The following is a 14,137-nucleotide window of genomic DNA, read 5'->3' as shown; positions in this document are numbered from 1 at the left end:
CTCCTACTCCTCTCCTACTCTTCTCCTACTCCTCTCCTACTCTTCTCCTACTCCTCTCCTACTCCTCTCCTACTCTTCTCCTACTCCTCTCCTACTCTTCTCCTACTCTTCTCCTACTCTTCTCCTACTCTTCTCCTACTCTTCTCCTACTCTTCTCCTACTCCTCTTCTACTCCTCTCCTACTCTTCTCCTACTCTTCTCCTACTCCTCTCCTACTCCTCTCCTACTCTTCTCCTACTCTTCTCCTACTCCTCTCCTACTCCTCTCCTACTCTTCTCCTACTCTTCTCCTACTCTTCTCCTACTCTTCTCCTACTCCTCTCCTACTCTTCTCCTACTCTTCTCCTACTCCTCTCCTACTCCTCTCCTACTCTTCTCCTACTCTTCTCCTACTCTTCTCCTACTCCTCTCCTACTCCTCTCCTACTCTTCTCCTACTCTTCTCCTACTCTTCTCCTACTCCTCTCCTACTCCTCTCCTACTCTTCTCCTACTCTTCTCCTACTCCTCTCCTACTCCTCTCCTACTCCTCTCCTACTCCTCTCCTACTCTTCTCCTACTCTTCTCCTACTCTTCTCCTACTACTCTCCTACTCCTCTCCTACTCTTCTCCTATTCTTCTCCTACTCCTCTCCTACTCCTCTCCTACTCTTCTCCTACTCTTCTCCTACTCCTCTCCTACTCCTCTCCTAGTCTTCTCCTACTCCTCTCCTACTCTTCTCCTACTCTTCTCCTACTCTTCTCCTACTCCTCTCCTACTCCTCTCCTACTCTTCTCCTACTCTTCTCCTACTCTTCTCCTACTCTTCTCCTACTCCTCTCCTACTCCTCTCCTACTCTTCTCCTACTCTTCTCCTACTCCTCTCCTACTCCTCTCCTACTCCTCTCCTACTCTTCTCCTACTCCTCTCCTACTCTTCTCCAATCTTCTCCTACTCCTCTCCTACTCTTCTCCTACTCCTCTCCTACTCTTCTCCTACTCTTCTCCTACTCCTCTCCTACTCCTCTCCTACTCTTCTCCTACTCCTCTCCTACTCTTCTCCTACTCTTCTCCTACTCCTCTCCTACTCCTCTCCTACTCTTCTCCTACTCCTCTCCTAGTCTTCTCCTACTCTTCTCCTACTCTTCTCCTACTCCTCTCCTACTCTTCTCCTACTCCTCTCCTACTCTTCTCCTACTCTTCTCCTACTCCTCTCCTACTCCTCTCCTACTCTTCTCCTACTCCTCTCCTACTCCTCTCCTACTCTTCTCCTACTCTTCTCCTACTCCTCTCCTACTCCTCTCCTAGTCTTCTCCTACTCTTCTCCTACTCCTCTCCTACTCTTCTCCTACTCCTCTCCTACTCCTCTCCTACTCTTCTCCTACTCCTCTCCTACTCTTCTCCTACTCTTCTCCTACTCCTCTCCTACTCCTCTCCTACTCTTCTCCTACTCCTCTCCTACTCTTCTCCTACTCCTCTCCTACTCTTCTCCTACTCCTCTCCTAGTCTTCTCCTACTCTTCTCCTACTCCTCTCCTACTCTTCTCCTACTCCTCTCCTACTCTTCTCCTACTCCTCTCCTACTCTTCTCCTAGTCTTCTCCTACTCTTCTCCTACTCCTCTCCTACTCTTCTCCTAGTCTTCTCCTACTCTTCTCCTACTCCTCTCCTACTCTTCTCCTACTCCTCTCCTAGTCTTCTCCTACTCCTCTCCTACTCTTCTCCTACTCTTCTCCTACTCTTCTCCTACTCCTCTCCTACTCCTCTCCTACTCCTCTCCTACTCTTCTCCTACTCCTCTCCTACTCTTCTCCTACTCCTCTCCTACTCCTCTCCTACTCCTCTCCTACTCTTCTCCTACTCCTCTCCTAGTCTTCTCCTACTCTTCTCCTACTCTTCTCCTACTCCTCTCCTACTCTTCTCCTACTCCTCTCCTACTCTTCTCCTACTCTTCTCCTACTCCTCTCCTACTCCTCTCCTACTCTTCTCCTACTCCTCTCCTACTCCTCTCCTACTCTTCTCCTACTCTTCTCCTACTCCTCTCCTACTCCTCTCCTAGTCTTCTCCTACTCTTCTCCTACTCCTCTCCTACTCTTCTCCTACTCCTCTCCTACTCCTCTCCTACTCTTCTCCTACTCCTCTCCTACTCTTCTCCTACTCTTCTCCTACTCCTCTCCTACTCCTCTCCTACTCTTCTCCTACTCCTCTCCTACTCTTCTCCTACTCCTCTCCTACTCTTCTCCTACTCCTCTCCTAGTCTTCTCCTACTCTTCTCCTACTCCTCTCCTACTCTTCTCCTACTCCTCTCCTACTCTTCTCCTACTCCTCTCCTACTCTTCTCCTAGTCTTCTCCTACTCTTCTCCTACTCCTCTCCTACTCTTCTCCTAGTCTTCTCCTACTCTTCTCCTACTCCTCTCCTACTCTTCTCCTACTCCTCTCCTAGTCTTCTCCTACTCCTCTCCTACTCTTCTCCTACTCTTCTCCTACTCCTCTCCTACTCCTCTCCTACTCCTCTCCTACTCTTCTCCTACTCCTCTCCTACTCTTCTCCTACTCCTCTCCTACTCCTCTCCTACTCCTCTCCTACTCTTCTCCTACTCCTCTCCTACTCCTCTCCTACTCCTCTCCTACTCCTCTCCTACTCCTCTCCTACTCTTCTCCTACTCCTCTCCTACTCTTCTCCTACTCCTCTCCTACTCCTCTCCTACTCCTCTCCTACTCCTCTCCTACTCTTCTCCTACTCCTCTCCTACTCCTCTCCTACTCCTCTCCTACTCTTCTCCTACTCTTCTCCTACTCCTCTCCTACTCCTCTCCTACTCCTCTCCTACTCTTCTCCTACTCCTCTCCTACTCCTCTCCTACTCTTCTCCTACTCCTCTCCTACTCCTCTCCTACTCCTCTCCTACTCTTCTCCTACTCCTCTCCTACTCCTCTCCTACTCCTCTCCTACTCTTCTCCTACTCTTCTCCTACTCTTCTCCTACTCCTCTCCTACTCTTCTCCTACTCCTCTCCTACTCCTCTCCTACTCCTCTCCTACTCTTCTCCTACTCCTCTCCTAGTCTTCTCCTACTCTTCTCCTACTCTTCTCCTACTCCTCTCCTACTCTTCTCCTACTCCTCTCCTACTCTTCTCCTACTCTTCTCCTACTCCTCTCCTACTCCTCTCCTACTCTTCTCCTACTCCTCTCCTACTCCTCTCCTACTCTTCTCCTACTCTTCTCCTACTCCTCTCCTACTCCTCTCCTAGTCTTCTCCTACTCTTCTCCTACTCCTCTCCTACTCTTCTCCTACTCCTCTCCTACTCCTCTCCTACTCTTCTCCTACTCCTCTCCTACTCTTCTCCTACTCTTCTCCTACTCCTCTCCTACTCCTCTCCTACTCTTCTCCTACTCCTCTCCTACTCTTCTCCTACTCCTCTCCTACTCTTCTCCTACTCCTCTCCTAGTCTTCTCCTACTCTTCTCCTACTCCTCTCCTACTCTTCTCCTACTCCTCTCCTACTCTTCTCCTACTCCTCTCCTACTCTTCTCCTAGTCTTCTCCTACTCTTCTCCTACTCCTCTCCTACTCTTCTCCTAGTCTTCTCCTACTCTTCTCCTACTCCTCTCCTACTCTTCTCCTACTCCTCTCCTAGTCTTCTCCTACTCCTCTCCTACTCTTCTCCTACTCTTCTCCTACTCCTCTCCTACTCCTCTCCTACTCCTCTCCTACTCTTCTCCTACTCCTCTCCTACTCTTCTCCTACTCCTCTCCTACTCCTCTCCTACTCCTCTCCTACTCTTCTCCTACTCCTCTCCTACTCCTCTCCTACTCCTCTCCTACTCCTCTCCTACTCCTCTCCTACTCTTCTCCTACTCCTCTCCTACTCTTCTCCTACTCCTCTCCTACTCCTCTCCTACTCCTCTCCTACTCCTCTCCTACTCTTCTCCTACTCCTCTCCTACTCCTCTCCTACTCCTCTCCTACTCTTCTCCTACTCTTCTCCTACTCCTCTCCTACTCCTCTCCTACTCCTCTCCTACTCTTCTCCTACTCCTCTCCTACTCCTCTCCTACTCTTCTCCTACTCCTCTCCTACTCCTCTCCTACTCCTCTCCTACTCTTCTCCTACTCCTCTCCTACTCCTCTCCTACTCCTCTCCTACTCTTCTCCTACTCTTCTCCTACTCTTCTCCTACTCCTCTCCTACTCTTCTCCTACTCTTCTCCTACTCCTCTCCTACTCCTCTCCTACTCTTCTCCTACTCCTCCTTCCTTAAGGTTTAATTTGCTACCAGCTAACGACCACGTAATCTATGCCAAAGCATGACAGTATATATATTTAGGCTTCCTCACTGTAAAATCTGCTGTATAATGGACTGACTGGCTGCTCTGTCGATCAGAACACATAGGACAGACCACTTCTCTCATTGTATTCAGGGTTTTTACTTAGGCTTGACTGAGCACAGTACAGTACAACTCTTCTGTCTGTCTGTCTGCGTGCGTGCGTGCGAAATAAAGTAATTACAATCTGACAAAGGCATTATGCTTGCATACATCATCATGATGTCTACACATTCATAACGTTATAAAACATACTGACAATGCTTGACAATTAGCAGTATGCATACAATATGAATTATTATAAACATAACTTATCAGAATGAACTGAAACAATATAGATAGGTCCTACATTATAGAATAAACTTTTCATTGGTTTGAAATGTGCGTGTGTGTGTATGTATAATAAGGAGACAGCGACAATAATGTATGTCTGTTTGCCATGTGCAGGCAATACATCTTTTGTCAGATAAAATAAGAAGTCTGTTACACTATTGAACACCCACATCATGTGTTGTAGACATGAGAGGAACACACAATGCACCTGCCAAAGGGTGTGTGTGTGTGCATGTGTGCGTGTGTGCGTGCGTGCGCGCATTTGTGACCTACGTCACATACGTAGGTACATGTGTGTATACGTGCGTAGCAGTGCATTGCAATTGAATAGGGTAACAGTGTAGGGACTAGGGTGTGTGCTTTATGTGTGTGCTATTCTCTAGAAATGAGGGCAATGTTTCGTTGATGACCTTTTGGTGAGTCTGACATTGACCACCTAACATTGTGTGTGTGTGTGTGTGTGTGTGTGTGTGTGTGTGTGTGTGTGTGTGTGTGTGTGTGTGTGTGTGTGTGTGTGTGTGTGTGTGTGTGTGCGCAGTCAAGGGGTGATCACCATGCAGGCTCTATCAGAAGAGGACCGCAGGCTGTGGATGGAAGCCATGGACGGGAGAGAACCAGTATGTTACCACGGTTACGCATGTGTGCGTGTGCATGTGGATGTGCGTGTGCGTGTGCATGTGGATGTGCATGTGGATGTGCATGTGGATGTGCGGGAGGGCCTAATGTCCCCACGAGTATAGTAGAATTTGAGAAATATACATTGTAAGGCCAATTATCTCGTCCATGTGCAACTTTAGGCATCTAAAAAATACATCTTGTATTTTGAATAATTTTAAACCCTCTAGTCTTAGTAAAACAGACTTGAGTCCGATCACATCGGGGCCGATCATGTCATTTTCAAATCGGATTGAGAGAAAAAAAAAAAACGCAATGCGCTGCGACTCGTTTTGAGCTTGTAGATCGGCTATATTTGCCTAATGTTCTCCCCAGAATAGGCATGCTGGGGTTCCAGTGGTTCAAATGTTGATGTCCTCACACGCTTGGTAATACAAGCATGTGCGTGCGTGCGTGCGTGCGTGCGTGCGTGCGTGCGTGCGTGCGTGCGTGCGTGCGTGCGTGCGTGCGTGCGTGCGTGCGTGCGTGCGTGCGTGTTTCTGAGAAAAGCAGGACAGACAGGACATAGTGTGCTCTGCACTGCTGCTCACACCATGGAGGAGGAGGGAGGAAGAGCAGACTCTAGGCCTGTCACCATCATCAACTCATGTATTAAACCCAGAGTCCCTCAGGGCTCCAATCTAGTCACTTTTCTGTTTTAACCCATCATTAAGACAAAAGGACGATTCAAAGCATTTCTTCTAAATCCTAACAGTTTTCATGTTATGTTATGTTAATAAAAAAAAGTCCCAGGGTCCCATTCATCAGTTTGCTTAAAAATAAATTATATATTTTTTTAAAGATTTGCACACATTTTCACGATTAAATGAAAACTTGCAGATTATGCTAAGTTTGAGCTTGTAGATCAGTTGTTCTTAGACTATTCTTAGATAAATGTATACAGAATATTTAGCACTTCCATTTCCATGGCAAGATAAACAAACAGAGGCTTTATTCAGTGTTTGTGATCTGCTGGGGAATATTTAGGTGCAAAATCCCTGTATTGGCCGATCATAGTCGCGTATTCCACAAAGCTGTGTGAATGAAGTACCACTTAATGAATGTGTGGAAAAAATACACATTATAAGGAAAATATCAGTCACCAGGACCAAGGACAGGTGTTTTTGATTAATCTGTTAAAATGTTAAAATGGAGTTTGAAGTTAAAATACGGTTTGTAAAGGAAGTGTCTGATAAAATGAAAAATGAGGTGGGGTGCTCACAAAAGCCTGGGTAGATGTTGAAATGACCTTGAATATGTTTCAAAGTGAAATATGAAATATCCCTTTAAACCCTTTACCTAGTCCCCCTGCATTTTGCCCTCTACACCAAATCTCTTCATGGAAAACCAGCTGATTCGTTGTACAAGCTTTGTGATGTGGTGTGATAATCTACGGTTAGATGCCTGAAGTGGCCCAGTACAGATAACATTTTCATTCTGACTGTTCACAGAAGTGGCCCAGTACCGATAATAACGTTTCCATTCTGTTCGCAGGTGTACAACTTGAACCGAGACAACCAGACCGAAGGCAGTAAGTCCCCGTCCATCAGCTCGTTGATCACAGTATCTATGCTAAGCTATCACTGTATTGTCTGTATATACTAGCCTTTCACTCACAACTCAAACCGCAGGACAACACATCGTAAGTGGAGGTGTACACACACTATCCTGTACACTAAGTCACTGTGGTGACTTAGTGGTGACTAAGTCACTGTGGTGACTTAGTGGTGACTAAGTCACTGACTTAGTGGTGACTAAGTTACTGTGGTGACTAAGTCACTGTGGTGACTCTGTGTCAGGGATCTTTTTTTGGCGTCAAGATCTTTTTTTGGGGGAGGGGGACAGGTGACAGTGAAGTGACAATTTAAGGTAAATGTAATGCTAAAAAGAAAAAGACCACATTTACAGTATAGTAAATTGTCTGTGAAAACCGAGTCAGACTAATGTGAATGCCTCAACTCCTGCATTTCCAAGTGAATGAATTACAATATAGTGATTTTCAACCACCAGTGTAATAAAAAAAAAATACATAAGCGACACATTCAACACAATGTTCAGTTTTTGAGTGTAACGTGCTCTTGACTCTCAAGTGAACGTCACGAGGTATAGGCTACAGTCCAATGACAACTTCATCTAGTGGCTTGTTGATTTTTCATATCTCTCTCTCTCGCTCTCCCCCCGACCGTCCGCCCAGTGGCCCAGCTGGATGTCGTTGGGTTCAACGTGATGAAGAAGTTCATCTACGCGGTGGAGACTCGAGGTACACCGTGGTTGTTGTTTACCTCTCTCCCTGCCGGCTATTTGAAGTGTCGTGTTCCAGCTGCTCTCTCTCTCCACCGCTGAATTCGTACACTATAAACTGCATACTGTCATTTAAGCCTACATAACCCTGTGTGTGTGTGTATGTAATCTGCCCCCCCCTACACTCCCTCCTCCCCTAGTGTTATACAATAATTTGACTCGCCTGTGATGAACCCTCCATTTCCCCACGTCCATTAGCGCTGTGCAAAGGGAATCCTTTCCCCCTGCCTGTTGACAATGGTGGAAAGCACTGGGTTTTCTATTGAGTTTGGCTAATTAACCAAATAGTGCTTCTGTTTTTGTTTCTCGAAAAACGTGTGCAGTTTGCCAGGACTTTAACACAGATCTGAACTAGAAACCCATTAATAAAGAACACAAATAATAAATCAATGTCGTTTTGCAACACTGTCTGTGTCATCTCCTCTCTTCAGGTATAGACGAGCAGGGCTTGTACAGAATCGTTGGGGTCAACTCCAGAGTACAGAAACTGCTGGGCCTTGCAATGGGTACGAGCACACATAGATCATTCTTGAACCTTCGTCTGTCTGTCTGTCTGTCTGTCTGTCTGTCTGTCTGTCTGTCTGTCTGTCTGTCTGTCTGTCTGTCTGTCTGTCTGTCTGTCTGTCTGTCTGTCTGTCTGTCTGTCTGTCTGTCTGTCTGTCTGTCTGTCTGTCTGTCTGTCTGTCTGTCTGTCTGTCTGTCTGTCTGTCTGTCTAATGCCATGCTGCGTGTGTCCATTCAGATCCTAAGACGTGTGCGGACGTAGAGCTGGACAGTACAGAATGGGAGATCAAGACCATCACCAGTGCTATCAAGTACTACCTCAGGTATACATCACTACTGGATACCCTGATACCCTGCGTGTCAAAGTGGGCTCCCGGACGGGTCCCCAGATAAATGATACCCTGCGTGTCAAAGTGGGCTCCCGGACGGGTCCCCAGATAAATGATACCCTGCGTGTCAAAGTGGGCTCCCGGACGGGTCCCCAGATAAATGATACCCTGCTTGTCAAAGTGGGCTCCCTGTCGGGTTCACATCAAAATCAGCTTAACCACTTTAACCCCATTGTATGCTTGAGTAAGTAAATACTTACCTTACGTTCTTACTTACAAAGATGGAGTTCCATGTTTTTTTTTTCAAACTAAAACATGTTCATCAGGTATTATTATTATAGAAGGAGGAAGAAGTTTTTCAAAACAAATTACAGTATTTGTTAAAATGTTGTTTTTATGTGGCCAGTTCATTAAGTATGCCTGGTTTTCCTGGTGGGTGGTGATGGGTGGTGAACCACCTGAACTGAAGCCGCACCCACAGCTGTAGTTGTATGATAAAGGGGGAGGGGTTAGGGGAGGGGCTGATAATGTGATGTCACTATATCACTGTTTTTTTCAATGGCCCTTTTGACTGTCAAGGTGCAGCCTCCAGGAAAAATCACTGCACTCCATCTTTAAAAAAACAATCACACATGTGTGAACTGAGTGGTGCAACTCCCCTTTCCCCCTGACTCTCTTTCTCTCTCTCTCTCTCTCTCTCTCTCTCTCTCTCTCTGTAATTAGCAGGCAACAGTGCAACACTATCTCCCTCTCTCTGTTTCTGGCACAACAGCGCCACTTTTGCCCCTACTGGTACTCTAAACATCGGGACATAGTCACATAGAGACATTGCTGTTCCTTGGAGTGGTTGCACACACACACCAAAAAATAAAAAAGGTGAACTGAGAGCGAGAGGTATGAATGACGTTCCCATAGACTTATCATACGTCGTAAACGGAGAATATTCATAATACGTGACTTTGGGTGCTCAGAAAAAAGCGCTATTCCAGTTCCAGTTATCAATATCTAGTTGAAGCTGAATTTGTGTGTGTGTGCTCAGAGATGACCAGTTGCCATGGGCAACCAAGAGTTCCAAACACTGCTTTACAGTTCCACCATTGAATGCTCATAATGAGTGTCCATGAGGCACGCATGATACTGTACACTGAACCACAATGATCGTGTTGTGTTGACATCAAAGATGTCACAAGTTCACAACTCTCTCTTTCTTTTCAACGGGTCTGCATGGCGCGCGCACGCACATACACACACACAGATGTGGGGATAATGTGCGGGATTCAACCCGGGTCTTTTAACCACTTATGGCTCGTACACACTGCACGATATTTGCGCCGATTATGCTGTCGGGGACCATTTTTTGGAGCTCGCCGACAAAACTCACGATCTGACGCAAGCTCGTGTGTGTGTGTGTGTGTGACGTAAATTCTTCTTTGATTGATTTATTGATTGAAATATTTATTAACAGTTTGCAGAATTACAGTTCATTTCAAGCACAAACTCAATACAAAGACTGTTAACTGTGAGTGGACGACCCAAAAAAGCATTACACTTGTTTACAAGAGGGTCCACCTTGTTCAATTCATCAAAACATTTAGAGACGTACAAATAGACACTTCTATATAGTCAAAGAACAGAACAGGGATTCATCATAAAGGAGGTAAAAAGGGAAAAGAAACATATACAGTGAGGGGAAAAAGGGGTGGGGGGGGGGGATTCCGATTTTATGGGGGCCAGTTTAGAATTGCAGCCATCCGTAGGCCATCCCAATTGCAGCCATGTGTAGGACAAAACTAGCTGATTTGCTCGTTTACATATGACGTAAATTCTCCATTCATTGTCAATGGGAATTTAATGTTTGTGTAAGACGAAAATCTACACTATAGCTGAATATAGGAGGAGCTCTAACGCCCCTCAAATGGGTTATAAAAACAGAGAGAGAGAGACGAGCGGGTGAGTGAATGAGAGGACAGTGTTTCTTCACTCTCCTTAACACATTTCCTTTCCTGCTTTTCTTTCTCCTTTCCCTCTCTCTCTCTGACCCCCCCCCCCCCAAGCCCCGTTTCTCTTCCTTTCCCGAAAACAACGAACTTGATAAATTTTTAATAGCTTTCCAACCATCATACATGGAAATGGAAGGTTAAAAGACACTTGATGATAAAATGGCAACAACACCGTGAAGTAATTTCCGCTGTGGTCCCCAGTACAAAGAATGATCATTTTTTTTAAAGAGAGAAAAAACTATCAGGACACCTTGATTCATTCATTGAATACAGTACTCTTCTGAAAAGAACAGGATGAGACGAGTAGTAAAAAAAATAACAAAAAGGTATTGGTAAGACCTCCCGTTAGTACGCCCATTACTAACCTTACTAACCCCATCTCTAACCCTAACCTAAACATAACCGCAAGCACGGGAGCTGCACATGTTCGCCAACCTTAATGCATGTTCGCAAAACCTTAATGCATGTTCGCCAACCGTATTGGTGTGAACATGATGTATTGGTGAACATTGACGTATTGGTGAACATTGACGTACAATATGACAAATGACAATATTGTTGTCATATTGTCACGTTTCATATTGTCATATTGTCATATTGGCATGTTTCATATTGTCATATTGTCATTCCTTCCTTCCTCTTCCTCCCAGGATGCTGCCTGCGCCCCTCATGACCTACCAGTACCAGAGGAGCTTCATCAAAGCTGCCAGTGAGTGTTTGATTTGGTGGCTGATCGCCTCCCATATCCCGTGATATAACCTATATCACATGATAAAACCAATATCCCGTGATATAACCTATATCACATGATAAAACCCATATCACGTGATATAACCTATATCACATGATAAAACCCATATCCCGTGATATAACCTATATCACATGATAAAACCCATATCCTGTGATATAACCTATATCACATGATAAAACCCATATCCCGTGATATAACCTATATCACATGATAAAACCCATATCACGTGATACAACCTATATCACATGATAAAACCCATATCACGTGATATAACCTATATCACATGATAAAACCCATATCCCGTGATATAACCTATATCACATGATAAAACCCATATCACGTGATACAACATATATCACATGATAAAACCCATATCACCTCCAGTCCAGTTGGGCCAGTAGTACCCTATAGGCATCTGCCACGCGTTGTGTGAACTTGTAGATCCAGTATTTGCGGTGTGCGACACTGTATAAATTATGCATTAGCCTGGACTATCAGTTAACTTACAGATGGAACCACATGTTACACGTCTTCCATCCATCCATCCATCCATCCATCTATCAGCTCATTTTTAATGCACCTTTGCTTGTGTCAAAAGCATCCACGTAATGGCATGAATCATGGTTACATACAATACAGTAATGCAGACCCTATCAGGACACCTTGCTTTATTCATTGAATACAGTACATTGCTGTGCAAAGCCTCCTCTGAAAGAACAGGATGACATAAGTTGTACAACAAATAATTACGATGAAACACTGGTATATATATCTCAGCTCCAAATGTTTTATTGCACAGTATTCAACGTTTCCATCCTGCTGGATCTTCTTCAGGACTTTGAGGTTGAGGGAGGGAGAGAACACACATCATTTGAATGAATAACATGAAGACTTCAAAAGTTATAATAACATGAGAATGACTCTCGTCATAACTGTCAGGTGCAGCAAGCAATTTCTTTCCATTAGTTTTTTTCCTTTTTTATCTTTCCTTCCCCCCCCGAAACGAATCCATTTGGTTCCACATCAAATGGGGATCCACCCCGTGGCCTATAATAATAATGCATATCCTTTGAACTAACGAGGTGGAGAATGGCTGCTGTAAGGAGAAAAGGTAGCCCTTGTTGGAAACCCCACGCGTGCATGTCAACCTGCTTTGAGTTAATTGGTGGCCCCCCCTGCTGTGCTGTGACAGGGTTTCATGTTGTGACGGGTCTGCTCTTACGATAGGGACAGAAATACTAACACCAGGCAGCCAGTGTTCATTTTGTCCACTTAAAACTATGACGAAAAATGCTCTCAACTTGGTATAAAGCTTTTTATACCAGAAAGCTTTATACTATAAAGCTTTCTGGAACAAAATGGCACTGACCGTTATGGCGAAGATGACAACATGGTTTTATCCTAGCCTCAAGCCGTGGCCACACAGTGGTCACTGTGTGCGCTGCACACACAGCAGTGCTCCAACTCCAGTCTGGTCTGGTGTTAGCTGTGTTCATGAAGCCAGGCTGACGGTGCTGAGAAGGAAGTCCAGGAAATGACCCGTGTCTCTGGCATCAGGAAATGACTTGTGGTGTGTGTGTGTGTGTGTGTGTGTGTGTGTGTGTGTGTGTGTGTGTGTGTGTGTGTGTGTGTGTGTGTGCGCGCGCATGTGTTACTATACTTGTATAAGTATAGAATTAGAGAAATGGGCATGGTGAGGACCATTTGTTTGAAGGAAATTGATTTTTCTTTCAAGATTTGTAGAGAAATTGCAATTACTTATAGTTGCTGATGGTTTCCCAGGTTGTAGTAACACACACACGCACACATGTGTGCATGTGTGTTCTGGGACACTGTTTCTCAAACAGTTTCTTACAATTAGTTTTAGTATTATTATTATTATGTTTAAACTAATTTTTCACCCGGCGCCAATTGCCTAAGCTGTAAATTACTGCCTGTAATCCTGAGCGCTACTCTCCCTCTGCCTACCTGGGGAGAGTCCCGAACTGAGCTCATGTTTCCTTCAATACATGAGGAGTCCAAGCTGGTTCTCATCACCTGACAGGGGGGAGTTTCCCCGGTAGGACGTAGCACGTAGAAGGAACACATTATTCAAACCAGTTCCTTTCCCCTCCATCAGGTGCCCCGGCTGGCCAGGGGGAGGCAGTATAGAGACCAGGATTACTGCATGTTTTCTTTTAGGGTACCTACCAGGGGGGCAGTCAGACAGATATTTTGTGAAGCCACTAAGGAAATCGGGACTTCCTGAAAGTTCATATAATGGCCTGTTGTGGCGCTGTCATTGGGCCCAAAAAAACCCATATCTCCATAGAGGTCCATGTATTTGGGCCCAACTTCAGACTGTATTACCTTAATAAACATGGTCATGAATACTTTCTGCTTCCAGTCATTAGTTTAAAGTCTCATTTCTCATGTCATAATATTCTTTTTGGTAAATTATGGTCCCATTTATTAAAAAAAAAATTACCATAAAGTCGCGTATGTTCTGAGGGGCGTGGCTACCGTTACAGTCTATGATCGGGAGCCACCCCCCGTTCGAGTCAAAATAAAAACCAACAAAGAATAAGGGGGGAAGTCCCGCCTCGTTGTCTGGGCCAGCCAATGGCCAGCTGGGCCCAACGGATCTAGAAAGACGGCGATTTACAATTCAAGGACTGACTGGCTTCATCTTACGTCCATATCAGACCCGGAGAACGCTTCGTCCATATTTTATTACAGTCTACCCTGGGGGACATGGGGAGAACATGCAAACTCCACACAGAAAGGCACTTTCGCCAAACCCACCTATAGGGTAGAGTATGGGCATTGATGACGCGGAGGAGAGAACACGCCTCCAGCGTCCCCAATTGAACCCGGGACCTTCTAGCTGCCCCGGTCGATCTGCTAGCCACCCCCTGGCTGACAATGTGTGTTTAACCCAAAACGTTGTTTGGTTTTCAAAACGACATGTTTTACTTTTAGAGTGAAGTGATCTCTCTC

At 45.3% G+C, this 14,137-nt stretch overlaps 1 protein-coding gene across 4 annotated transcripts in view; it reads left to right on the top strand.

The window, feature by feature from the left end:
• Positions 1–14,137, top strand: part of LOC310873728 (rho GTPase-activating protein 26-like) — a 182,479-nt gene that overhangs the window by 131,913 nt on the left and 36,429 nt on the right. For all 4 annotated transcript variants that reach the window (XM_083786278.1, XM_083786279.1, XM_083786280.1 and 1 more), the window contains 6 exons: positions 5,158–5,236; positions 6,768–6,804; positions 7,468–7,533; positions 8,006–8,080; positions 8,317–8,401; positions 11,058–11,116. In XM_083786278.1, coding sequence (XP_083642404.1) covers positions 5,158–5,236; positions 6,768–6,804; positions 7,468–7,533; positions 8,006–8,080; positions 8,317–8,401; positions 11,058–11,116 — 401 coding nt within the window. The remainder of the gene's footprint in view (positions 1–5,157; positions 5,237–6,767; positions 6,805–7,467; positions 7,534–8,005; positions 8,081–8,316; positions 8,402–11,057; positions 11,117–14,137) is intronic.

This window comes from Protomyctophum parallelum, assembly GCF_964188405.1.
Source record: "Protomyctophum parallelum genome assembly, chromosome: 1".
Taxonomy (NCBI): domain Eukaryota; kingdom Metazoa; phylum Chordata; class Actinopteri; order Myctophiformes; family Myctophidae; genus Protomyctophum; species Protomyctophum parallelum.
The sequence above is the reverse complement of the archived record's forward strand: the minus strand, read 5'-3'. Positions and strand labels throughout refer to the sequence as shown.